The 26,445-nt window shown below is 43.9% G+C and overlaps 1 protein-coding gene across 5 annotated transcripts in view; it reads right to left on the bottom strand.

Annotated features, from left to right (window-relative positions):
• Nucleotides 1–26,445, bottom strand: part of LOC121284922 (nck-associated protein 5-like) — a 716,253-nt gene that overhangs the window by 445,289 nt on the left and 244,519 nt on the right. For all 5 annotated transcript variants that reach the window (XM_041200836.1, XM_041200840.1, XM_041200841.1 and 2 more), the window contains one exon: nucleotides 11,237–11,300. In XM_041200836.1, the coding sequence (XP_041056770.1) occupies nucleotides 11,237–11,300 (64 nt within the window). The remainder of the gene's footprint in view (nucleotides 1–11,236; nucleotides 11,301–26,445) is intronic.

Raw genomic sequence — 26,445 nt, 5'->3', positions numbered from 1 at the left:
ATCCCAACAGCTACCCCAAAACAATTTACTGCTGTCATCTCAGTAGGAAGTCTGGCCTGAGAGAGTTGCAGACCAATCGGTTGGTTGGAAGCTCTGTAGTCCCAGCAGTGCCAGCTGGGGACAGTGGCCAATGCTGGGACTAGAGGCAGCCCCAACAAGTTGAGGAGCTATAAAAGTCCAGGGTTGGGGGGTCTCAGTGAAGGGCTATGAAGCGGGTAGGGGGCTGGGGTAATGAGCTGGGGGAGGTGCTTCTGATGGACCCAGGGGACCTGCAAAGGGGAATCAGCCCTACCTTGTCCAACACCAGCTGATGCCGCTAAAGCTGCTGGATGTTCCCCAACCCCCTCCTCCCCTGCCATGGGTAAAATACTGATGGTGGTGGAATAATGCCCTTAAGTGGGCTTCAATAGGCCCAAGTGCAAGCAGGCAGTCCGAATCCTCCCCCAAAAAATTTCAGACAGGCTGGGAGCTGGCAAGGAGAGTCGGGAAGCCTACCCACTGGATTTTATGTGACCCTCCACTTTCAAACACATGAGCGGGGGATTGTAAAATTTACAAAGTTACAATCCTGTTGAGCTGGGATTGCCACAGAACAATGGTCAGTTCATCAGTAAATCTATTGGCATTTCAGTAGCACAACTCCAGAACAACACCAGGGTAGTGCATGCAAGGGGATACAAGCTTCTAAATTAGGAGAGGAGGCTTTCAAATCCAAGAATGGCAGATGATGGCAGCAGCAGACTGAGGGAACATCAGGTCAGTGGGTGACCAGTTGGCTCAGTGAGCTGTCTGTCAGGCAGCCATAATGATTAACCATGTGAGATTTTGTAGCAATCTTAAAAATTAACTTCAAGTAAAGAATCTGGCAGATGTACTCAAAAAAGACACTGGTGGGAGGCAGGAAACAAGAGCTATACTTTTAATGAGGTTAATCTACAGATACTAAGCTCTCATGCTCCCAGAACTGCAAGCAAGCACCAGGAAAAGTTAATGATCTGATGAGAGCTTACTTGCATCTCCACAGTATTGCCTACATCCACCCTCACTACTTCAGAGACCAAAGTGCTTGACCAAGCCTTGATCACCTTACACTTCAACTTTTGTAGTTGCCTTAGCCTGGCAGCATAGATGGGATCAACTTCAATTCAGGAATGCCAAAGCAGACACTAAGGTGGGAATTTTCTGACCCGGTTGGAGTTGGGCATCAGGGTGGTGGTGGTGGTGGTGGTGGTGGTGGTGGTGGTGGGGTGGGGCGGGGGGTGGCGTGGGGGGACTGGAACAAATTGGTGAGAAGGCCATCGTGAAACCAGTTTGCGACCATCTGCTACACCCCTCAATGGTGGCCGCATTTCTCACCGCCGCACGTTGGGAACCTAATTTCAATACATTATAAACCCTGCTTGCAAGAATCACCTCCCCAAGCTGGATCACCTGGGCCACGCCAACATGTTTCATAACTGTACATAAGTGATGTGCATCTGGCGAGCTGCACTTCACTCGGGACTTCAAGGTTTGTTTGCCTACTTTGCTTCAGCAGCATTCGCAGTCATCAGCACCAGGCATCGCAAGCAGCTCCACATCACTTTTAGGGGGCATCACGGACAGGTCTCTACTTACCAGTCTTAAGGCAGAGGTGGCTTTCAACAGCTGCAGGGCTAGGGTTCGCTTGGGGAAGGGGGAGAAGTGGCCTCAGGTAATGGAAGATGCTGCAGTGCGAGGGCTGTGCTAGGGAAGGGGGGTATCCAAGGGTGTGTGTGGGGGCAGATATTGATCTGTGCAAGTGGCCTCAAGATGGTGAGGGCTGAGAAGGCAGACTCCAGGGGAGATCAGACCAGATGAAGATGTGAGGGTGTGAGAGAGTGAGTGGCAATGTTACTTGAGCTGGCAGTGAATGAGATACCAGTGAATATGTGATGGGCTTGAGTATGTGAGTTGAGTGATGAGATAGTTGCCTTACCCTGGCAGCACAGATGAGATCATTCATCCTCTTTCCACACTGGATGGCCAACATCTTCTCTGTAGCCTTGGCATTGATCACCACTGCCACTGCCTTCAGGCCAGAGTGGTGAGATTGCTGGACCTCCTGCAGCCAGACCTGGGGCGGAGGACATCATGACAATTCTCCAAATGGCATTCCAGTGATGGGTCACTGAGCTCCTCTTCATTTTCAGGGCCATGTCCTCACTGGAGCAGAACAAAAACAGGAATAGCTGGAAAAACTCAGCAGGTCTGGCAGCATCAGCAGAGAAGAGCAAAGTTGATGTTTCGAGTCCTCATGACCCTGTTGAAGGGTCAGGAGGACTCGAAACGTCAACTTTGCTCTTCTCCGCCGATGCTGCCAAACCTGCTGAGTTTTTCCAGATATTTCTGTTTTTGTTTTGGATTTCCAGCATCTGCAGTTTTTTTGTTTTTATCCTCACTGGAGCAGTCCTGGGCTGCAAACATTAAGAACTGTGTGTGTGCTGCAGTTTAGCTTTGGCACCTGGAGTGAGGAGACGATGTGGTAACAGTGTGGTGGGCGATTCAGAGGCTGCCCGCCAGCGAGATGGCGTGTTTAATGTGGTTGCATAATTAATAAGTAGGAAGCAGATGATACAGTGCAAAAACCTGCCATTGCAGCCAACGGATAAAACATCGCTTTTCATGCCCGCTACCACGCATAGTGCAATTCTGGGATGATTCTGCCCTAAATCTCACATTCTTGTCATTCCCATCCTTCAGTTACACTGGGTCCCCACTCTCCAGCCAGTTTAGTTTAGAATTTTTGTCCTTGCTTTCAAAACCCTCCATAACCTCACTTTAACCCCTGTCTTACATCCCCTCATATGTTCTATACTTCTAGAATACCCGGCATATCCTTGCTCCTTTCTCCACTATTGGCTTATTTAGCCACCATGGTCCAGCCAGTGAAATTCCTTAACCAGCTCCACAGTTCTAGCTCCCTGTCTGCTTTCAAAAACCTCCTAGAAATCCTTCTCTTTGATTACTTCTTCCATCACTCACCCTAGCTTTCCCAATGTATCCCTTTTCTGTTGTCAGTTATCATCTGAAGTTTTTTTACTTAATGTAAAGTCCTTCCTGCATGTGAGTAGCACTATAGAACTGCAAGCAGTTATCTAAATCTACCACTATTAGAAAGTTGCTTTTAAACTAGTCTAAGGACTATTCCGAAGCCTCTATTGGCAACAATGACATTTGACAATTTTGCCTTTTAATAAGCTCAGTATTGTCAGATCTGAGGTGGATGAATAGTTTAATTTTCAATTTAATTGCAAAGCTGCAAAATGCTGCATGTGCTCCTAATTAATGACATTTCTCTTTTTACATATATATTTAAATTCCAATTCATTCTGGAGAGGCAAAAATGATCAGCTGTGCTAAATCAGGATGAATAGTTCATTAACCTTTTGACCTTCAGTTTGGAATTTAAAAAAAAACATCTTTTTTGCTAAAATTGACAAATGCATACATCTTAGCCCCTGAATGCTTTTAAACATGCCAAAAATATAAAATGTTGACATTAATAGAGAGAAAACATTGATTTTTTTTTTGTTTGTGTGTGGGATGTGAGCTTCGCTGGCTAGGCCAGCATTTATTGCCCATCCTTAATTGCCCTTGAGAAGGTGGCGGTGAGCTGCCTTCTTGAACCACTGCAGTTCATGTGTTGCAGGAACACCCACAATGCTGTTAAAAAGGGAGTTCCAGGATTTTGATCCAGTGACAGTGAAAGAACGGCGATATAGTTCCAAGTTGGGATAGTGTGTGACGTGGAGGGGAACCTCCAGATGGTGGTGTTCCCATGCATCTGCTGTCCATGCACTTCTAGGTGGTGGAAGTCGCAGGCTTGAAAGGTGCTGTCGAAGGAGCCTTGGTGAGTTCCTGCAGTGCACCTTGTAGATGGTACACACTGTTGCACTGTGCGTCGGTGGTGGAGGGAGTGAATTTTTAAGGTGGAGGATAGGGTGCCAATCAAGTGGGCTGCTTTGTCCTGGATGGTGTCAAGCATCTTGAGTGTTGTTGGAGCTGCACTCATCCAGGCAAGTGTGGAGTATTCCATCACACTCCTGACTTGTGCCTTGTAGATGGTGGACAGGCTTTGGGGGGTCAGGAGGAAAGTTAATCTTCACAGAATTCCCAGCCTCTGACCTGCTCTTGTAGCCACAGTGTTTAAATGGCTGGTCCAGTTCAGGTTCTGGTCAATGGAAACCCCTGGACATTGATAAAGGGGGATTCAGCGATGGTAATGCCATTGAATGTGAAGGGGAGATGGTTAGACTCTCTCTTTTTGGAGATGGTCATTACCTGGTACTTGTGTGATTCAAATGGTACTTGCTACTGTCAGCCAAGCTGAATGTTGTCCAGGTCTTGCTCCAAATGGCCATGGACTGCTTCAGTATCTGAGGAGTTGCAAATAGTGCTGAACATTGTGCAATCCCTACTTCTGACTTTATGATGGAGGGAAGGTCAAACATGAAACAGCTGAAGATGGTTGGGCCTGAGACACTACCCTAAGGAACTCCTGCAGTGATGTCCCAGGGCTGACCTCCAATAACCACAACCGTCTTCCTTTGTGCTAGGTATGACTCCAACCAGGGGAAAGTTTTCCCCCCGATTCCCATTGACTCCAGTTTTGCTAGGGCTCATTGATGCCACACTTAGTCAAATATTGCCTTGGGGCTCAAGGGCAGTCTTTCACACCTCACTTCTGAAGTTCAACTCTTCTGTCCATGTTTGGACTAAGGCTGTAATGAGATTAGGAGCCGAGTGGCCCTGGTGGAACCCAAACTGAGCGTCAGTGAGCAGGTTATTGCTGAGTAAGTGCCGCTTGATAGCACTGTCGCTGACAATTTCCATTACTTTGCTGATGATTGAAGGTAGATTGATTGGGCAGTAATTGGCTGGATTGGATTTGTCCTGCTTTTATTGAACAGGACATACCTGGATAATTTTCTACACTGCCGGGTAGATGCCAATGTTTTAGTTGTAATAGAACAGCTTGGCTATGTGTGTGGCTAGTTCTGCAGTATGAGACTTCAGTCCTATTGCTAGAATATTGTCACGGCCCATAGCCTTTGCAGTATCCAGTGCCTTCAGCTATTTCTTGATATCATGTGGAGTGAATCAAATTGGCTGAAGACTGGCATATCTGATGCTGGGAACCTCTGGAGGAGGCAGAGGTGGATCATCCACTCGGCACCACTGGCTGAAGATGGCTGCAAATGCTTCAGCCTTATCTTTTGCACTGATGTGCTGGGCTCCCCCATTATTGAGGATGGGGATGTGGCGGGACTGCAGATCTTAGATCTGATCCGTTAGTTGTGGGAATGCTTAGCTCTGTCTATCGCTTGCTGCTTCCACTGTTTGGCACGCAAGTAGTCCGGTGTTGTAGATTCAGCAGGTTGAGGCCTCATTTTTAGATATACCTGGTGCTGCTCCAGGCACGCCCTCCTGCACTTTTCATTGAACCAGGGTTGATCCCCCAACGTGATGATAATGGTACAATGGGCAATATGCCGGGTCATGAGGTTACAGATTGTGGTGTATACAATTCTGCTGCTGCTGACGATCCACAGTGCCTCATGGATGCCCAGTCTTGTGTTGCTAGGTCTGTTTGAAATCTATCCCATTTAGCACTGTGATAGTATCACACAACACGATGGAGGGTATCTTTGATGTGAAGGTGGGACTTCATCTCCACAAGGACTGTGCGGTTGTCACTCCTACTAATACTCTCATGGACAGACGACAGGTATATTTTTCCTTCCTGTTGGTTCCCTCACCACCTGCTGCAGACCCAGTCTAGCAGCTATGTCCTTTAGGACTCATCCAGCTCAATCTGCAGTGGTACTACTGAGCCACTCTTGGTGATGGACATTGAAGTCCCCCACCCAGAGTATATTCTACAGCCTTGCCACCCTCAGTGCTTCCTCCAAGTGGTGCTCAACATGGAGGAGCACTGATTCATCAGCTGAGGGAGGGCAGTACATGGCAATCAACAGGAGGTATGGTTGCCCATGTTTGACCTGATGCAATGAGACTTCATGGGTCCCGAGTTGATGTTGAGGATTCCCAGGGCGACTCCCTCCCAACTGTATACCACTGTGCCACCATCTCTAGTGGGTTTGTCCTGTTGGTGGGACAGGACATACCCAGGGTGGTGATGATGGAGTCTGTGACATTTTCTGTAAGTTATGATTCTGTGAGTATGACTATGTCAGGCTGTTGCATGATTAGTCTGTAGGACAGCTCTCCTAATTTTGGCACAAGGCCCCAGATGTCAGTAAGGAGGAGTTTGCATGGTTGACAGGGTTGGCTGTGCCATTGTCATTTCCAGTGCATAAGTTTCATTCTAATTAGACTTTGGAGCGGTTTAATACAACTGCGTAGCTTTCCAGGTCATTTCAGAGGGCAATTAAGAGTCAACCACTTCTGTGGATCTGGAGTCACCTGTAGACCAGACCAGGTAAGGACGGCAGATTTCCTTCTCTAAATGACATTAGTGAACCAGGTGGGTTTTTGCTACAATTGACAATGGTCACCATTAGACTAGCTTTTTCATTCCAGACTTCTTAATTGAATTTAAATTCCATGGTGGGATTTGAACCCAGGCCTAGGGCATTAGCTTAAGCCTCTGGATTACTAGTCCAATTACATTACCACTACACTATCACCCCCTCCCCTGGGCATCAAGAGGATTAAGAGAAGTCAGAGCAGGCAGCATCACATCTGACTAGCCCACACACTCCTCCAACTCAGATACAAGCACATCAGAGGGATGTAGTGTGTGTGTGTATAGAGTTGGTAGCATAGGGTGAAGGGCACAGCACTAGGGTGCAGGAGAAGATGTCAGAGTCAGAGACATCTGTGCACAGTCTCCCTAGGAGGAGGAAGGAAAGTCACGATGGTGCTCCAGTGGGCAGGAAAGTGGAGCTCAAGAGTCATCTTTTGGGGCACAATATTTAGATAATCAGCAGATGTATGGACACCTGGCAGAGTTTCCTGAGGAGGTGGAAGCTCTAGGCCTGTGAATGGAGGAGTCTATCACTGTCATGAGCTCCACATTGTCCCGGAGGCTCGAGTTGCTGCTGGACCATGCAAAATTATGTCTGTCACCACCTCACAGTTTAGCCTCAGTCACCTTCAGCACTTGTCTCTGTCAATGTTGAGGTAGGATGTCCTAGGTCTGTACATCCTTCCCACAGGGTAGTACCTAGTTGTCCTGCCTCTCCTTCTCCTCCTTCCTGGTGTGCATGCAGCAGCCTCTTCCACCTGATCTTCTGCCCTGCCTCTGCTCACAGAGGCCATAGAAGCCAGTCACTATGTGTGAGAGTGCCATGCCCATCTTCTAATCTCTTTCACACAAGGCGCTATGCACCCATCTCCAGTACAAAGTTCTTCCTGGCACCTGGGTACACGAGTCAGCTGGAACAAAAAAATTGTCCTGTGACTCCAGCAGCCCCATGCTCCTACTTCCTTGGGTTAAGGAAAGACATTTGGAATTGATTTTGTGCCACTTCTGAGGCAGTGAATATAAGCTTGAAACAAATTGCACAGGGGTACCTTCAACTCTACAAAGGGGTCCCCTGGCTATTCAAAGAAATACTCCAAGTTCAGACCTGATCTTACCAGATCTACTCTGGACACTTCAGGTTCCATGCTCCTAGGCTACCAAACACTAATTTGAGAGGAGGCAGTAGATGATTTAAATGGCCAGCTTCCTCTAAAAGGCGCATACATGAAATGCCCCCCTCTCCCATTCCCATCCTCAGGAAAATGAGAATTGCTTTGTTAAGGGGCAGGATTTACGATTTTCAGCCACTTCTACCATTTTCACCACGATTTCCTGTCATGCTGAAAATCCAGGCCATAATTGAACAAAAATAGACACCATGCTAAAGAAGGAGCTATTCAGAGAAGTGGATTCAAAGAGGTGGATTTGAAAGGATACGAGGGAGGTGGAGGGTCTGAGGACTTTAGGGAAGGAATTCGAGAGTGTAGAGAGCTTAGGTGGCTGAAGACATGGCTATGATGGTGAGGGAAAAGGACTGGAAGATGTCCAAGGGAACAAACTCAGGAGAATAGATAGTTTAGGAGAGGTTGTCAGATAGAAAGGGGTATGAAAAAAATGGAGGGGGGTGGGTGAGTGAAATCCAAGGTTTATGAAGGAATTTGAACAAAAGGATGATATTTTTAAATTGAAGGCTTTGTGGGCACTGAAGTCAACATAGATCAGCAAGGACATGAAATGATAAGTCAGTGGGGCATGGGATAGGACAGACAACAGCATTTTAGATGAGCTGCAATTGGCAAAGCATTGAGGATAAAGACCAGTCAGGAAAGCATAGGAATAGTCAAGCTTGAAGGTAACAAAGGCATGGATGAAATTCTCAGGCGCAGGTGAGCTAAGTTGCTTGAGGACCTAAAAAGTAGCTGCTTAAAATTCAAGGTGCCTAAAAGACTGCCACAGACTAGACTGTTTAAAAAAAAATGAAGTTGGAAGATTTATGCCCATCCATCAACATGATAAAAACTGTTTAAATAAACATTTCTTCACTGAAATAATAAGTCTATACAGTAGTATATGAGGTATTGCTTCAGCAGGAATCATGAACACACCAGTTGTGTCTGTTGCATGTTTCCAAGAATATCCCAATCACTGACAATTTTTGTAACAGGTTTCAATATTTATAGCTCACATTCTGATGATAATGTTGATTTTTAACATAAGTTGCTTTTATGATTTTAAAGTTTGGCATTTAATTAGTTAAACCAGTCAAGCTATATGCGGTGTTAGAAAAATAAAGTGCATAATATTTTATCCTAACTATTCCAATAAATCAGCTCAATGTCAGAATGCATTTTAGAGGCACATCATGTCAAGAAAATCTACATTTAATTCAATTCCATGAAGATGGCAGAAATAATCTATAGCAATTCACCTTCTGGCAGATGAAGATAACTTATTTCCAAGCCTTTTTTATGAAATTTTATTTGTTTGACTAAATACAGTTATTAGCAAGAGGCAATATCCTGTGGTATCTCAGTTTTTCACACACAAATATCTTCTTTTGAAGCCTTCATATTTAATAACTATAAAAAATTATTTTAGAAATGCTCCCAAAATGTCTTCCATTCTTCAATAATGTCTCACAGAGAACTATGTTAGTCAGTAAATTAACAAGGTACAGCTCATCCTTTGGGATTTTGTTTGCACACAGGGCATATTATCATACAAGTTGGATTTGATGGGGCCCCAAAATATAGCATCTAGTAGCAACAGCAAGTCTTGTTCAGGAATTCATGCTGCATCTATATTGTTCTAAGATTAAATATAGGCCATCAGACATATAGCTCAAAGTGAAAATATAATACACAGGTAGGGAACTTAGGCAAAGCAATAAACCTTAAATGATTAAAGTTTAAAACTGAGTGCAGGAGCAGAGAAAACATAGACATTTAATGGTAGCAGCACAGGTAGATACAGTACAAAGAGATAAGCCAGGATTTTTAGGATGACAGTGTTTCCCTTCCTGCCACCTGAAGAGTTGGTGGCCAACACACTCTACTGATACTGGCTGCCCCACAGCCATTTAATGCTACAAGGAGCGTTAATTGGCCTCATATAGGACTTCCACCCTCACTCAGTAAGAAGTCCCACCTCAGAGCGCTGCCAGCCAATCTGATTGGCCAATCTAGACCCAGCAGCGCCAGAAGCTGCAGGGGACAGAACTGAGATGACATGAAGCCCCCAGAGTCTAAGTCCAAGGAGTCTAGGACCAGTTAAGCATGGGGCCGTCAGGGCAGGGAGGGGAGGTGAAGCCCAGGGGAGTGGGCAGATGGATGTGGAGGTGTTGGTGGAGAGGCCGGGGGGAGGGAGCACCCGCCGGGGGGAGAGCTTGTGGGGGTGGGTGGGGTGTCTGATGTTGAAAGGAACCATTGATGGAGATGCCACCGCCCCCAAATTCCCACCCGAGGCCTGAGCAAGGCCACTTTCCGGGCTGACTCCCGTCCCTAAACAACTCCTCCTCCCGCCAGCAGGAAAATTGAGGTCAAGAAGGAAACAGCCCTTAAGTGGTCATTATTTGGCCACTTAAGGGCCTCAACTGGGGTAAGGCTTCACCTGTCTCACTGTAAAATTGTGGAGAGGTTTGGGGTTGGGGGGGACGGGGTGTAGGGGGCAGAAGCCTGCTGAGTGCACACAACTTCATTTTTACAATAGAATATTACATTGTATGTCACCTGCTACAATGCTGCTGTCCTTAAGTGTATTCTCTGACTTAGCATATTAATTGGTTTATCAGATAACTCTTTACTGCACGTAATGGGCAATAGTTAATGTAAGCAATGGGGGTCTCACCCACCAGCTAAAGTACCAGCAAAAGCCCGGCATCGCCTGCTTTTTGAGAAAGCCAAACGAATTAAGTGCCAATCAGGCACTTAAGTGGACAGCGACAGACCTTCCCCAGGATAAAGGACCCCAGGTCAAAACTCCCACGTGCTTTCCCCCATCCCGCCCAAAAACTGCTGGCAAATCAGAATTCGGCATCTTTGCATTGCAGTTAGGAACCTCAATTGGCGGTGGGACAGCAAAGCTGCCCATTGTCTTTCTACCCCGGATCCAATTGGAGCAGGGGTTTGAAGATGGCAGGGTCCTCACCCGCCACTCGCCTGCCTGTTTAAATGCCCCTACCTCCAAACTTGCCCTAGGGGAGAGCATTAAATTCTGCCTGGTCAGTGTTATTTTGAGCATTCAAGTTTTTCAAATAATTAATATTTTTGAGAATTTGCAAGGTTGTAAACTATGATTGTCAATGGCAGCATCACTGAAATATAAACATTAGGCGCTTACTACTTTGGTTCCATCCCAAAATATATATGTGTCCTGTGACCTTTGAACTTCATTACTTCTAATTGTTTGCAAACTGTTGAAAATAACTGTACCATAAGTCTACCTGACAATCTGTAAATGGTCAATGGCCTGATGATGCAGTTTTGCAATTTTCTATAAAACCATTTAATTATTGATTTAATTGAAACATATGTCAACCCAACAGCTTTGGCCACAAAATTACCTGCAAGGACAATAATTATTTTAAAGTATTTAAATGTAAAAATACAACTGTCTCGTCAAGATAACATATTCTGCTCTTTACTAACTACTAGTGTTGAAATTAAATGTGTAAGCAAAAAGAAAAAATTGTGATAGCAAAATCAGAAAGACACATTTATACTATACCATTATGCCTTCACTTTCACTTCTTGAAACTACCCGTTGTAACCGGGCCACTGCCAGCTTCTCTCTACAAAGAAAACAAAAGAAAGTGAAGAGATAGTCAGATTTCTTTGATGCTACAGGTGCTCCACTCCAAAGCCTTTGCAACTTTCCTGTCTGCTGCATTAACATAGCAAACTGCCCAGTTAAATGGTTAGATTTATATCAGTAGCTAACTCTTACATGTAGTTATTCTTGATCAGGTTCCAGTTTCTGACTTTCCTGTTGTAAATTTTCCTACAATGGACTGAGTTGTGTTATTCAAAGAAGTTATTTGTCACAATGCCATGGGTAACTTAAAAAAACGCGTAGGGCTGGATTTTACATCCCTCTGCCAGATGTTTCTTTTGGCGGGGGATGTGTAAAATATGACAGGTGGGTAGCCCACTTCCTTCCCGCCCACCCCCAACCCGTTCCCCATAATACAGAGGAAATGGGTAAGGTGCCCATTAGCCCGGCTGCCCATTGGCCTATTGAGGTCGTTAAGTTGCCAGTTAATGGCCATTTAACAGCCTCAATCCGCCTCCACTGTCATAATATGCTGGGCAATGGTAATCCGGAAACAGTGGGAAGGCCGTTTTTCACCAAAGTTGGCGAAAGGGCAGGAAAGAAGGAGTGGTACATCATTTAGTGTGGGTAGCAGTGTGGTGTCCTGTGTGCCTCGGTAGCAACCACCATCAAGATCGTATGACCCTATTGTATCTCTCCACCTAACCTCCAAAAGGCATACCCATTCCCTACTTGCCATTCCCATTCCCACAACCCCACCCCTCCAAAGGGTGCTTGATCCCTCCCTGCTCAAGAAACCCCAAACTGAGTGTCGGATATCCATGTCACTTCTTTTTGGGCTTCTTGCAGTCACAGCTGCACCCATTGTTCTCTTCTGGCACTACAATAGCTACTGGCCAATCAGATTGGCTGGCAGCTCAAGGGCGGGACTTCCTCCCACTAAGGAGTGGAAGTCCAATCCGCAGTTTGTTAAAGCCACCCTCAGCATATTTTCACTGCAGGACGGCCTTCTTTAAGGTCAGTCTGTTTGCGACCAACTTTTCTTTTGGGAGACGTTCCCGGAAAAATTCAGCCCTTAATGTGTGATTGTATATCATTAATGATACATAAAATTGTGCCTTATGATCTGAACTATTTTAGAACTGTTTCATAAAATAATTCTGCAATCAAAATGAGAGCAGCTCAACAGTAATGTGCCAAATTTACATCACAGTATCTTTACAGTGCAGCAGGCGGCCATTCAGCCCATTGAGTCTGCACTAGCTCTCTGAAGGAGTGCTCCACCTACTCCCACTCCCCTGCCTTATCCCTGTCACCATGCACATTCTCTTTTCAGGTAGTAACCCAATTCCTTTTTGAATACCTCGATCAAACCTGCCTCCTTTCAGGAAGTTTGTTCTAGGCTCCAAGCACCCATTTGGGTGAAAAGAAATTTCCTCACATCACATTTACTCAGTTTGCCAATTATTTTGAATCTGTGCCCTCTAGTTCTTGATGAATCAAAATTAAGTTGTTATCCATCATTCAATCATTTAACCAGGTTTACTGGTGCTGGTTCAGTGGCAGAAAATTGTGCAATTCAGCCGTAAAAAGCTCTATGTAATTATAAAATAATGCCAAGTAGCCTTTCAATGGTATAGTATTGTTGCTTAAAATAATTAATTTACTACAACTTTACTAACTTGCTATAGCTTCTTCGAAGTTGCGAAAAATCAATTTGGCATCAATAATGCATCTGTTTCTATGGGAATTGAAGTAAAACGCATGACAGGAGAAAACATTAGAAGCACAGTGTGATTAACCACTCTCACCTCAACTCTAGGGCTGGCTGAATTTCAGGTTAGTCTAATAAGCTTAGTACCCATTCTTAGAAAAATATTTTCTTTATTTGAAGTTATTGGACCTACCACTGGATCATAAAGAGTATCCAACATGAGCGAATCACTTATTTCTATGTCTCCAGATCTATAAACCGATTAATGACTGAAACCATGGATTCTTAAAATTAAGTCTGTACCATCATATTCCATAGTATATCAAGAGATTTTTAAAGGTACACAATGTGTAAATGTAACAATTATTTTCTGAAATACTTTCTTGTCATACTTTTCCAATTACACCTAATTCTCATGCTTAAACTTAGCTGATGTACTAAATTTGCTAATACCTACATTCCTTAAAATATTACACTAGATTTTCCAAAAAGCACACATTTCTGACAAATATACTAATGCAAGACAATGGAGGCGGTGAGTATGCTTAGCTTATTGATTTTTATCCCTCTTGTGGTATATTTTACATTGATTAATATGCAAATATGTAGAACATTGCCAGTAAGGGCTGTGGAGTGGATCTCAATGGGCCCCCTTCCCGATGCAGGGTCCCATGATCAGGCATTGAGTGCTTTTGAACAACAACCACCTCCCCCCCCTTCCCCCCACTTGCAGGCTGCAAGCAACCTGACCAGGTTCACTTGTCGTTCTCCCTGCATGGTGAGCCCTCCGCCTGCCACTGGGATAATACCCACAGCAGGATGAGGCCTTTAAGTGGACATTGACTAACCATTCAAGGGATAAATTGGTGGTGGGGCAGGAAGGCCATCCATGGGTCTTCCCCCCCATGGACTTAATCCAGGCAGAGGCGGGAAGATGGGTGGATTCCTACTCGTTGCCTCCCACCTGATTAAATGCCCCGACCACCAAACTTGCCACGGGGAAGGCACAAGATTTCATCCTTTGTTTTCCATTTTTCTTTATATGTTGGAGAGAAGAAGGACTTAAACCATACATGAGAAGGGATGTCAGTGTTGCGGATTGGAATATTTTTCACGTCATTATCAATCACGTCTAAATTTACATATAGTTCAATCACAAGTTAGGCAATTATATTTGAACTCAACAATGGAATGGCTTCTCAAAGTGACAGTAATCAGGAAATGATGTTAACACTAACACCTTTGTGTAATGTAAGCTGGACAGACAGTAAAAGTGGAGTTAGTGCCAGGTTTCATATTTTCACCCTATGTTGGTTAATTGCAACTAGCAACCAGCATTGGAAGAAATTGGCTGACTGTTGTAAAAGATTAAATGATTCTGACATCAAGAGTAGGACTAGGTATATCTTTTTTTTTGCCAAGGTGTTAAAAATTTTATACAGAAATATTTTCTGTAAAACAGGGCTAAAGTTCTGTCTAGAATGTAGAAGCATAGCTGTCTGTTTCAACACTGTTACACCAGTAAAACAATTTTATTGAAAAGTAAAATTGGCCCACACTTACTACTCAGAGGCACATTATCCTTTCAGCTCCAACAGTGTCAATTGAAAAGTACAGTTTCCAGTTTTATGAGAGCATATTTAAATTTGCCTGTTACCATTAGGAGAGGAGCATTAAAAAGTCAAACAATAGTGGAGCTGCCTTCTGGCATAATTGTTCAAAACCCCACCATTTTCAGCCAGCATTAAGATCCAACTCAAGTATGCATCTTAAATCCAAGCTTAGACCAGCACATTCACAACCCATTACTGTAAAATTTCCATTGGTAACATCAAGTGTTCAGCTCTGTGGTCTTTCAAAGTGATACTGACAATTTAACTGTCATTAAGTACCAAATGAGATGCAATTTTATGTTGATGACAAGCTGAGGAACTGGATTAAGTTAAATTACCTCAAACTCACTTCACTTCACAGTCAAGGCTGACAGAGATGCTTCTCCTCTCATCAGCTTCAGAAAGGATTGGATGCAGAGTTGGAAGGTTAGTACTGAAAGCCACTGTGCTACCTACTACATTTCACCATGAAACATTTCAGTCATTTTCCTGTGAAGCAGAATTGATGAAACACCCACATTGAATGTTAGGATTCAAGTTAATTGTTCTTTTTAAAAATGACATCATGATGGATAGTTTAATGTCTTGAATCTGTGAGTTCACTAATTGAATAAACTCAAATTGCACACCTTCATTTATACTTGTTAGTTGATGCTCGCTATCAATAACGGAGAAAGACCGAAATAAGAACAAACTGTGATTGTTTATTGCAACAGAAGGCAGAGCACTAAATCCTTGCATGCTCCCTCATCGCCACCAGCTCTAGATGTCCCATTAACCAGTAGCCCATACTGTACAGTGATTGGTCAGTACTGCCACATGGTTAGTCCACTTGCAACCTCTTAAAGGTACATGGTACTCCACTTTAGCACAGATAGGATAGCCATCTTTTAGTTTTTTTAATGTTGTCAAAAACCAAAACAATAAGGTAGTGATTCAATTGTAATTGAAGCTTTGATCAAATAGTAAAAACTCCACCATTATTGTAATTCTTGGCAAGCTGTGCTGTAAGTCATTGATGTGTATAAGTGTACATTCAGTCTACTGTGCAGAACAGGTCATTCAGCTCAACTGGTCTATACCAGTGTTTATGCTCCACATGAGCCTTCTCCCACATTCTTCATCTAACCCTATCAATATACCCTTCTCTTCCTTTCTCCCTCATGTGCCTATCCAGCTTCCCCTTAAATATATCTGTATTATCTAGAAATCACCCAGGAAAAGGAAAGAATCTCAAAAATTTGAACAACAGGTTAAGGAAGCTGTTTCATGCTGCTACTATGCGAGTGATAGTTTTCACCAACGGGATGCTGCTATCAATCCAAAAAGATATTCTTTCTACCTCATAATTGAGAAAATATGTGTATGAATTTAAGTGCCAGTGCGATGCCAGGTACTAGGCCGTATGTCCCAAAACATTGCCAAACAGCATGCTCCTTCAAATTCAACCAGCCTGCACTTGTAAAACCCAAAACAAAATGTCTGCTGTTGGATATGATTCCACGATGGGGCAGCACTTGCTGAATAGTCCTGTGTGTGCAAAAAGCTACATGAACAAGCAATTTAAGATAACCCAGGTGATCTTGTAACATGGCTCAATTAAGCCTGCTGGTAGAGACAGATATTCAAAAATCAGGGACCCCTTGTCTGCAAGCTAAAGGAATATGTTCAAGCCTTGCATCATTTTTAAATTACCCGGGAGCATGGGGAGCTTATAGTTTCCCATGACTTTCTCCATGGCAATGCCTCAGCCAGAGCCAACATGCCAAACAATCAGCACCCTAAATTGTTGTGATTAATTGAAATTTGGGATTCTTGCATTTGTTCTGATGAGTGCAAGATGAAAAGCATCAGCAACGTGTCTCTCTTTTCAGCAGCATAAGCACATTGGTACCTGTCTGTGTGAAAGTGAACTTTTTGAAACTCTTCTGCGAGGTGCATCCCCAACATCTGCAGATGGGATGGGAGCAGGCTGCTGCTCTATCTGCCCCATGGCTTTGGACCATGGCTGGAGTTCTCTGGCAGCCCTAGGCCTGTCTGAGCCAGGGCATATAGGCTTTCCTGCCAGTGCAGGAGAGTTCTCTGTGGCCACTGCTACTGGGAGAATGTGGATCACCAGCAGAGTTGCTGGCAACTCCTGGCAACACTCAGAGTGCCTTGAGAAGAATCCTCAAATGTGTTAGGCTGCATCTCCCCCAGCCTCTCATGTGGCTTCCTGTGGATTTGAGGTGCGCTTGTAGGGGTGCCCAGGGGCACCAACAATCTCTCACTGGCCCACTGCTGCAGTGGCATCAGCATTGATGGTCCGCAGGGTCACACTGATACCAGACATTCACTGTGTGGTCTCTTCGGACTGCCTCTCCATGGCAGTCACCACCCTCTCCACCTAAGAAGTGATGCATTCTCCTATCTGGCAGAGGTCATGCCATGGGCGGATACCTCCATTATCTGCACATGTCTGCTCAAAACCACAGGCAGCTCCGCAAGGTTCTCCCCTGTTTGCATCAGTGACTAAAGCAGGTTTGAGTGTGGCTCTCAACAGTGGCCCCTCAACAGCCTGGGGCATAGCAGGGAGCTGCCCTCCAACAGTCCTCCCACTGCCAGTGGCCTCGCCAGTCACTGCCTCCCCGTCTGCTTCTGGGTGACTGTGCAGTGCTCACCAGATTGTAATACAGGCCGGAGTCCTATCGACTCCCACCAAGGTGTATGTATCTGCACTGATGCTGGGTGCAGGGAACAGATGTGACATCAGGACTGTCATCCTCAGAGGAGGTACAAGGTGGAACACATGGGGGCTATTCCCAACTCTGTGGTGGTTACTCTGCAAATTAAGCACAAAAACAATGACTTAAGTGATGATGCTAAGGGACACCGTCATTTATGTGTGCAGCAGACTATCACGGTCACTAGTGATGATGGGTAAGCATAATTCCTCCTCAGTCTCCATGCCTGCCAATCCAAACTCAATGTCAGATATGGACCAACTGCCTTGCTCCTGTGTCAGCTCCAAGCTTCCAGCTCTGCCTCTATCAGATGAATCTCTGGCACTCCATCCCCAGTCTTGGGCCTCTCCCGAGCATTGTGGGCCCTTTTATCCTGCAAGAAAGTGAGGTGAAGCTGAGGAGGATCCCCTGGTCCCATGAGATGTCAGGTTGCCCATCTGTCCCTCCAATCCTCATGCTCTCAGGAAATCTGCGCAAAGCACAGAGGAGATGCAGATTCCGGTGATTCACACAGAAGTAGCTTATGCAACTATAGAAGCTGGCAAAGGGGAAAACTTTACACTTCAACGTCCACTCTAGCCAGTTACCATTCAGTACCCCTCCATTACCCAGCTACCTTTCATTCACTTCTTAACAGTATGACACTCAAACTCAACTTTGCAATGCGGTGGAGTACATTCATCCTTTTTCAGCACTAAACCCAGTCCCTCAGATGGAGTTCATCTTCACTCAACTTCATAGTAACCTCCATCCAGGCAGCCTTTGTCATTCGTAATGATCTTTAACGGCCATCAGCCTGAAATGGAATCTCTCTCTGTTCCCAGAGGGCCTAGAGGATGTCATGCAGCGAGCTCTTGCTGAATCATGGGGTGATGCACTGGATGGATTGTGAATCCATTGATGACACCGACTGCACTTTTACAAGGATGGAGATTTCTTCTACCCAGGCCCTCAAAAGATTTCTGTTGCGATATTCACACATCTGACCATGCTGGCCAGTTCAAGTGCAGTTCTCCCTCAGAAATAATTCATGCAGAATTTCAGCTTTTAGGCAAGGTTTTCTGCCTTTAAATATGGCACTTGGTCTTGCATAAGGATCAGGTGACATGGATCTCCCAGCATTAGAGCTGCCCCCACCATATGATCAGGTGACAAGCCCGCATCACCCACGTTCATGAGCTTCCTGCCATATGATTGGGTTCAGGCAGCCACATCCTTCCTGTGTTGGAGGAACAGGTTGGGCTGGATTTTTATCTTAGGGGTGAGAAATGGAACTCAGGAAGATGTCCTGGCTTGACATGCCCGCCCATGGAAAAAGTGCCTCAAAAGGCACAATTTTCCTTCTGGGAGCCCTGGTGCATGCTGCAGTTGGGCCCACCAATCTTGGAAACAGTACAGAGGCACCCACAGGGGCTGCTGAGTGCTGAGGTGGGCTGGTTAAAAGGCCCACCCTGATTCTCTGGGACTTAGTCCCAGTTGTTTTGTTCAAAATTATACCCTCTAGCCCTCACCCCTCACATCCCCTCAGCAACACCCATCCACTCCTCAGCCATGCCAACTCTTGATTCCCACATACCTTCATTGCCCCTCACACCCTCCATGCCAACCATAGCCCCTATGCCAACTTAGTGCCAACTCATACCAAGTCATGATCTCCTATACATGATCTCCCCACAGGCAGGCAGTCGTGTAACAGTAATGTCACTCAGCTAATACCCCAGAGGCCCACACTAATGTTCTGAGGACATGGGTTCAAATCCTACCATGGCAGCTTGTGGAATTTGAATTCAATTAATAAATCTGGAATTGAAAACTAGTCTCAGTAATGGTAACCATGAAACATCATTAAAAACCATCTGGCTCACTCATGTCCTTTAGGGAAGGAAATCTGCCATCCTTACCTGCTCTGGCCTACATGTGACTCCAGATCCAAAGCAATGTGGTTGACTGTAACTGCCCTCTGAAATTGCCCAGTAAGCCATTCAGTTCAAAGGTATTTAGGGGTGAACAACAAATGCTGGCCTTCCCAGAATATCCGCAGCCCATGAAAGAATTTTTAAAAAAAACTCATCCCCATGTCCCCTGATAGCCCTCATGCCAACTTAGTGTCAACTCATGCCCTCCATCCACTACCCTTTGTCTTTACACACTCCATGCCGCTCATCAGTATCAGTATCCAGCATGGGCAGGCTTCAAGGAGCATGCTAAGATGTAATAAGATGAAGTTCTAAGTACTATTACAGATTTCACTATGTTAAAAAAAACACACATTCATTAAAGCCCATTCAATATATTTAAATCTCAAGTACTTAATCCCTTGCAAAAACAAATTTGTATTTATAACACCATATCAAAGACAGCTAATCCTTTAATAACCTATTGGAACTATCTATTAAACTGTGAAATTACAGCAAATATCCCCCCCCCCCCTCCGTTCCCAAACCGCACTGTGATAATGACAAATATGTGGAAGAAGTCAGGCAGTAATAATGCTAAAACGATAACCCTTAGGGTTAGGGCAATAAACATCTATAGAAACTGCTAGAATTTTCCACTCTCAGAGAGCGAGGCAGGCAGTTCCTTTACAAAATTTAAAGGGCAGGGATGTTAAATAACTTGACAGTTCTATGTACCTTCTTGAAATTCATGGAACTTACACTGCATGTTGAGGCTGTTCCTGGAGTGAAAATTGGGGTCTGCTTGTCCTGTGCACTGAGTTTAAATGGTTCAGCTAAGTGTAGATTTCCATCCTGTGCACTTCTGACTGATGAAAATGGTATCCTTTGGAAATGGGGGTGGGGTTTCTGGATCCGGACATTGTTCGCCATTTTTAAAGGTCCCTGGAGCCCACTTGACTCCACAAAAACCCAGCCTGTTGAGTTTGAACCTCACCTGCTACCCCTGAAATCAAACCGGGGTATTTTGACGCCTTCGCATTATTAGAATTTCAAAGATGAGTTTCTGATTCTAACTTGCAAACCAGCATACAGAAAATGTCACTGAACATGCTAATGCTTTTGGTAAAAGTATCTTTGAAAGTAATTTTAAACCCAAGAGAAAATTCTATAAAATTTCGAGATTAGGCAAAATTTCAGGATATCTAATCTTTCAATTTAGGTAGACAACAAAACACAAGATAAATAAACTTTTTTTTTAAACACAGCTTGCTAATAGCTACACTAACAACTAATTTAAGATTATCAGCCAAGCTCATAATGTGGCTCATTTACATTTGCTAGAAGTGACATACTTTCGTGCACAGGGATCTGTTCCCTGCAAGCAAAAGGAATATGTTCAAGCCATGTGCTTTTTTTGAATTATCAGGGGGTTTAGGAAGCCTATAGTCCCCTGTTGCTTTCTCCATCGCAGTGCCTCAGTCAGAGTAGACTTGCCAACTATCAATACCCTTTTCCCTCATGCTGTGATTGTTTGAAATGTGAGATGCCAGCGTTTGTCCTGATGAGTGCAAGACAAAAGCTTCGGTAACACGTCTCTCTTTTCAGCAATAAACTTTTGTTTCTTTTAATAAAGATTTTTTAGCAAAATTCATCTTAGTTATTGAGATATTAAAATTCCTCCCTTGAGATCAATGGGATAGAAGTTAGTTGTGGCCTGCGTTCAGTCACGTAATCAATAAGTGACCCAATCAGGAGGCCTGTGGTTCATTGAAACCAAGCTGAAATTGGATAATTTCAATAATTTGAGCAGGTTGGCAGCTCCCATGATTATGGACCACTTGCCTTGCTGACAGGGACTTTAAGGTAAGTCCTGAGGTGGAGGTGGACAAGGATAAAGGGACAGGGGACAATTCTTCTTGGTATTGGTTGCTTGCACAAGACCAGGAAAACCTGAGCAAAGCAGGCCCAATGCCAACTTGGCACAGGTGTCCTTACGCAGGCATTAAAGCACTTACTAACAAGGGCAAGGGGCCTAATTCCTGTTTCAGGAAGAAAGATCTTGATGGATCACAGCAGCCCAAACTGCCACGCAGACTAAGCACTAAATTTGCTATTGCAGCACCCATTTTATGCCCAAAACATAGGAGCAAAGCATACTTTTTTCTACCACCACTATTGCTTCAACAGATTCCAATTAAAAGTTAATAAACAAGTTCTATCCACTCAAACCAGCTACTAAGGTACAGACCCCACCAGAAATGTCAGGTGAATTGGCGTTACTGTCATTTTTCTGCTTTACACAATGAAATTATTACCATGAAATTTAAAAAGAGCATTTTGGTGCAAAGAGTACTCACTTCCTTCCAAAGCCTGTATAAGTAAAAACATCAGGGACAGGGTTCTCTAATATTTTAAGGAATAGATCCTGGAGCTGCCAAGCAGGGTGATGCAGGACAACAAGGAGGCGTACATCTTCCCCTGTAAAGATGAGAAGCTCAACAAGCTGGCAAAAAAAGGCTCACAGTAGTTTAGAGGTGCCGGGAGGCACTGGAGGCAGTGAGGCTATTGTCGCATGTTTGATTGAGTACAAGCAGTTCCACTTACAGTCACTTCTTCTCTCGTCCTTAAATAATATATTTGTGAAAGGGTCACCAAGAACCATGAAAATAGTAATTGCATTTTAAACCAGGTGCAAACAGCAGAGGCAAAAAAATCATTCTGCCTAACATAGTTTGCACACTTAATACATTTTAAGCTGCACCTTTGTAATTGATGCCTGTGGTGCTGACAACTCGTTAGGGCTATATGTCTAATATAGGCAGCTGTCTGGGATAAACACAGGCAATTTAAGTGGTGGGGTCTGTACTGCAGACCAAAAGCTGACTCTATTTTAAAGAGTTCCATTTTGATGCTAATCGGTTAATTGTTCATTCTACCATTTTCTCTGTGCTTGCTGCTCCTGGACAAGTGACTCTCCCCCACAGCTGGTTGTTCCTGGATCACTCGACGCTCCTCCACTATTCATGGCTTGTCTGGCTTGTCAATGATGCTAAAGACCTCTACACTTGGATTTGCTGATTGGGATGGAACCAATTGCAAGCTGGGTATTTGCACACAATGGATTTAAACGTGTTAGCAGGTGAGTTAGTTTTCACGTTAAAAGCTCCAACAATGCATCTCAGAATTGCGCCTCCAGCCTTCTCTTTGTCACCACAATAAAAAACGAGGCATACAATCAAAGAATGGTAGTGGTTAAAAAGAATTTCCCAATTTGTTTTTAGGAAATTATTCATCTGAAATTTAGTTTACAGTTCTTACTATATAATAGCTTCGGGGGCTTCAGCAAGGAGATGTTCAATCATATTTGGCCAGGTCTTCCAAAGCCAACAAAGGCGAATGTTGACAGCCACTCATCTACTCCATCAGAAGTCCTGGCCCATGCACATATGTAGTAATTGCCAGGAAGTTTAAACTTCCGATGGGCTGATTTGCACTGCCTAGTACACTACGAGGATGTCTCTGACATCGACCCCAGTGTCAGAGACTTTGGCTAGATGTGCACTACTCACTTGGAAACCTACCCCAGTATTGTCCTGCCATTTAATTTCTGGTGCAACTCAGTGATAAGCAGCAGAGCCCAGCCCATCAACTCCTGGACCCCAACTGCAACTTGCCATCTCCAACTGCGCCCCACACAACTCCAACCACACCCCTGACCCAATTACCCACCCCTAAACGCAACCCTACCCTGGATACTCGCCGCAACCTGACTACCCGTTCACACCTATTCCATGCTAAAACCCTCAAGACTTTGGAGGAAAAAACCTACCTGAACACAGCAGCGGATGTTACAAAAATTGTAGCCACTACACTGCTCTTCTTCGCCATTACTCTCCATGGATGACAACCCTGAAGCCAGGGCAGGAAGACCCAGCTGCAAGGATGCAAAAAAGGTAGGGTTGCAATTATATTGGCAGTCAGCGTTGATAACCCCAACATCATTGCTGACCAGAGGATCTGGCCATTAAGTAAAGTAGTGCAAGCAAAAGAGGTAATTCAATAAACAATAACCGCAAGAGTCTGGTTTGAATATCTGTGAGGCTAAATATATAAATAGGTATGGCAGGATCCAAATGTGAAGTGATGTGTGTGACATGCATGATGCAGATCTGACTGGATTCCTACATCTTGCAGGGTAAATACATATGTACAAAGTAGTAAGGAAGGTTCATTCAGCCCCTGAAACATATTCCACTATTCAATTAGATCATGGTTCACCTATTCCGAATGCCCTTAATAACTTTACCCAACAAAAATGTATTGATCTCAGTCTTGAAAACTTCAAGTGAACCCATATCCACAGCCCTTTCGAGAGAGAGAATTCAAGGTTCCCACTATCATTTGTATCAAACAAAAGGTGTTTGATGATTTCATCCATAAATGGCAAAATACTAATTTTACGATTGTGTCCCCTTATTCTGGATTGCCCCACCACAGAAAATAGTTTCTCTGTATCTACCCTTTCGTTCCTTCAATCATTTTGAAGACCTTGGTTAAGTCGTCCTTAACTCTTTCAACTCAAGAGAATCCAAACATTATCCTAGTAAATGTTGCACAGAACTATACATACCTCGTCTTTCTGGAATTGCACCACATCAATATTATGAAGATTTGGGAGTCCTGGATTAAATACCTCCGGTATCAAATGCAATTCAAATTTGTGCACATTTATATTTCTCAGCTATAATAATGCCAAAGGGTGAAATTTAGTGCTGCAGGGAGGATATTGCTCCTTCATCGTGAAATAATAAGTTTGAAATGATCTAAGTGCCTAGGTGAATGTTACATTTTACTGAGTGAATGGTCTCATAGTGTCTCAGCTTTCATTTTAAAGGGAATATTGAAAATATTTGAATCCTAAAAAGCACAATTGCATTATTATGTTTCAGTGAAAACAATCAAACATTCATATGATGCATCAAGTGCAAGGTCCACATAGTTTTGATTACTAAACATCTGCCTGGGGATATTTTCCAAACTATTAAAGTATGTAACAGGTGCATACAACACATAAATTAATGGTTCTGTGAAAGCAACGAAACTGCACATTAGAGCAAGAAACAATATTTTGTTTTCTTTGCTGCAATGCCTCCTGCTATTTGGAAAATGACTTTCACGGTTGTGTTCGTTTCAGCTTGTGACCAAGGGGCTGTGATTTATGTGGTTTTGTTTCTCGGTGGCGGATCAGAACGCTGCCAAAATGTTACTTATTCTGACATGACCTTGTTAATTATAGCTATATAAAATTGTAATTTGTATAATATTACATTTTGTGAAATTGTTAGCAAGTGGCAATGCATCTTGTTTTAAATTCTGCAGCTTAGCCATTTATGAAATGTAACCTTGGAGGCACAGTAGCCTAACGATTAAAAAAAGTCTACTTTTGCATTTAATAGGAGACAGTCAATGAAGCAGTGACTCCAAACTCCATCCTTTCAATATTGGACCCTTGGTCAAAGTTATCTCAGTTAAGATGTGTGCCTCCTCTCTTTGAAGCCAAGTAAAATACATAGCTAAAATTTAAGTTAGACTGCCAAAATTCGCTTGAACAAGATTGCATAGTGCAGGCTGGTCTTAATTATAGCATACCTTGCACTTTTACTCATAAGAACCAAACAATAGACATTCTGTTGTTGAAACAGTAGTGGCAAACTTAAACTGTTTTTTCATTACTAACTGGTCCTAAGCAAGCATCCTAAGTATGCTTTTCTTCTGCCTTTGCATTCAAGTAATGCAGCCAGTCTCTGCATTATGCATGTGCAGACCAGCTGTGACAGCTTTGTCAGTGCTATGAGCTCACTAAAGGGATCACATAGCCACCAAAACAGCTGTTCAATGGTGCCATCACCATGGCACTTGAGTCTGCTTGCCAGCCAATCATCATGTTTTACTCATGCAGTATAAATTGTTGTTCCCTTTGAAATTTGGTGTTCTAGCATCTGTCCTGATGAGTGGTAGATGAAAAACTTTAATAGCATGTCTCTTTCTTTTAGCAATAAAAAAAGGTTTACCACCATCACTTTTTCATCTATAGAAAGAGGTAATGAGACTGCTGTGTCAGAAGACCTTCCAGTGGCATAAAAATATGATATGAATAGCCGACCAGCCCTTTACGTTAGAAGGTTCTTCAGAAGCACCCCAAACATGGCATATCATATTTTGCATGACACTGTGGGGAAAAAAGTACATGTCAGAATGGGATCCAACATTGCCTATTGAACCATACAAGATACCAACAACGAATTACTGTGGGCCTGGGCAAATGCACTTGGAAATGATTGGAGTACCCCGCTTTCTCAGGGTCTTGATCAGTAGAGGCGTAGATCTCAAACTGCACCAGCTGCAAGGGTACCTCCAGTTACTGTGCAGCATGCAGCTTGAACATTTGGAAGATAATAACAAAGAAAAACTTAGCATTTATTAAGCACCTTTCACAACCTCAGGACATCCAAAACTGTTTTACAGCCAATGACGTCAGTTGGAAATTGGCTAAATCTCTGAGTAGGCACATCGCAGCCCTGCATAGGATGCTGCTGCAGACTGGAACAGAGGAAAACCCTCCCGACTAGCATTTCATGCAGCACAACCTCACGCTGTGATAAGGTCAGTAGCCAAAGACGTGATGGGTTGTATCGCCACTTGTCTGAAAACCGGTGTTTTAGCCTAGGCCTCCTTTGTCTTTCACCCTGATCTGCCACTTTTTAATCCATTGTCCTTCAGTCTCGGCAAATGTTGCTGACAATGTTGAAATATTTCATAATGCTCTTTAGAAGCTTCCTAAAGATTAGTCCTCCTGCTTGTGACAGACCTCTTTTACAGTCTCCATCGTTTTAAATTTGACTTGCGCATAAGTTCCCTTTGCTCCCTGAGAATGAAAATGACTTCCAGTATATCAATTAATTCATGGATGCAAAATATCTTAAACATTCACTTCCTCCACCACAGGCGGAGAATGGCAGGAGTGTGCACCATCCACAAATTGCACTGCAACAACAAGCCACGGTTCCTTCAACAGCACCTTCCAAAACAGTGATCTCCACCACTGAGGACAAGGGCACCAAGCACATGGAAACACCACCACCATGAAGTTACACACCAGTGTGACTTGGAAATATATCACAGTTCCTTCAATGTCTCAACATCAAAATCCTGGATC

The sequence above is a fragment of the Carcharodon carcharias genome, chromosome 12, assembly GCF_017639515.1.
Source record: "Carcharodon carcharias isolate sCarCar2 chromosome 12, sCarCar2.pri, whole genome shotgun sequence".
NCBI classification, from domain to species: domain Eukaryota; kingdom Metazoa; phylum Chordata; class Chondrichthyes; order Lamniformes; family Lamnidae; genus Carcharodon; species Carcharodon carcharias.
Note: the sequence above shows the minus strand (reverse complement) of the source record. Positions and strands in the feature narration are given on the sequence as shown.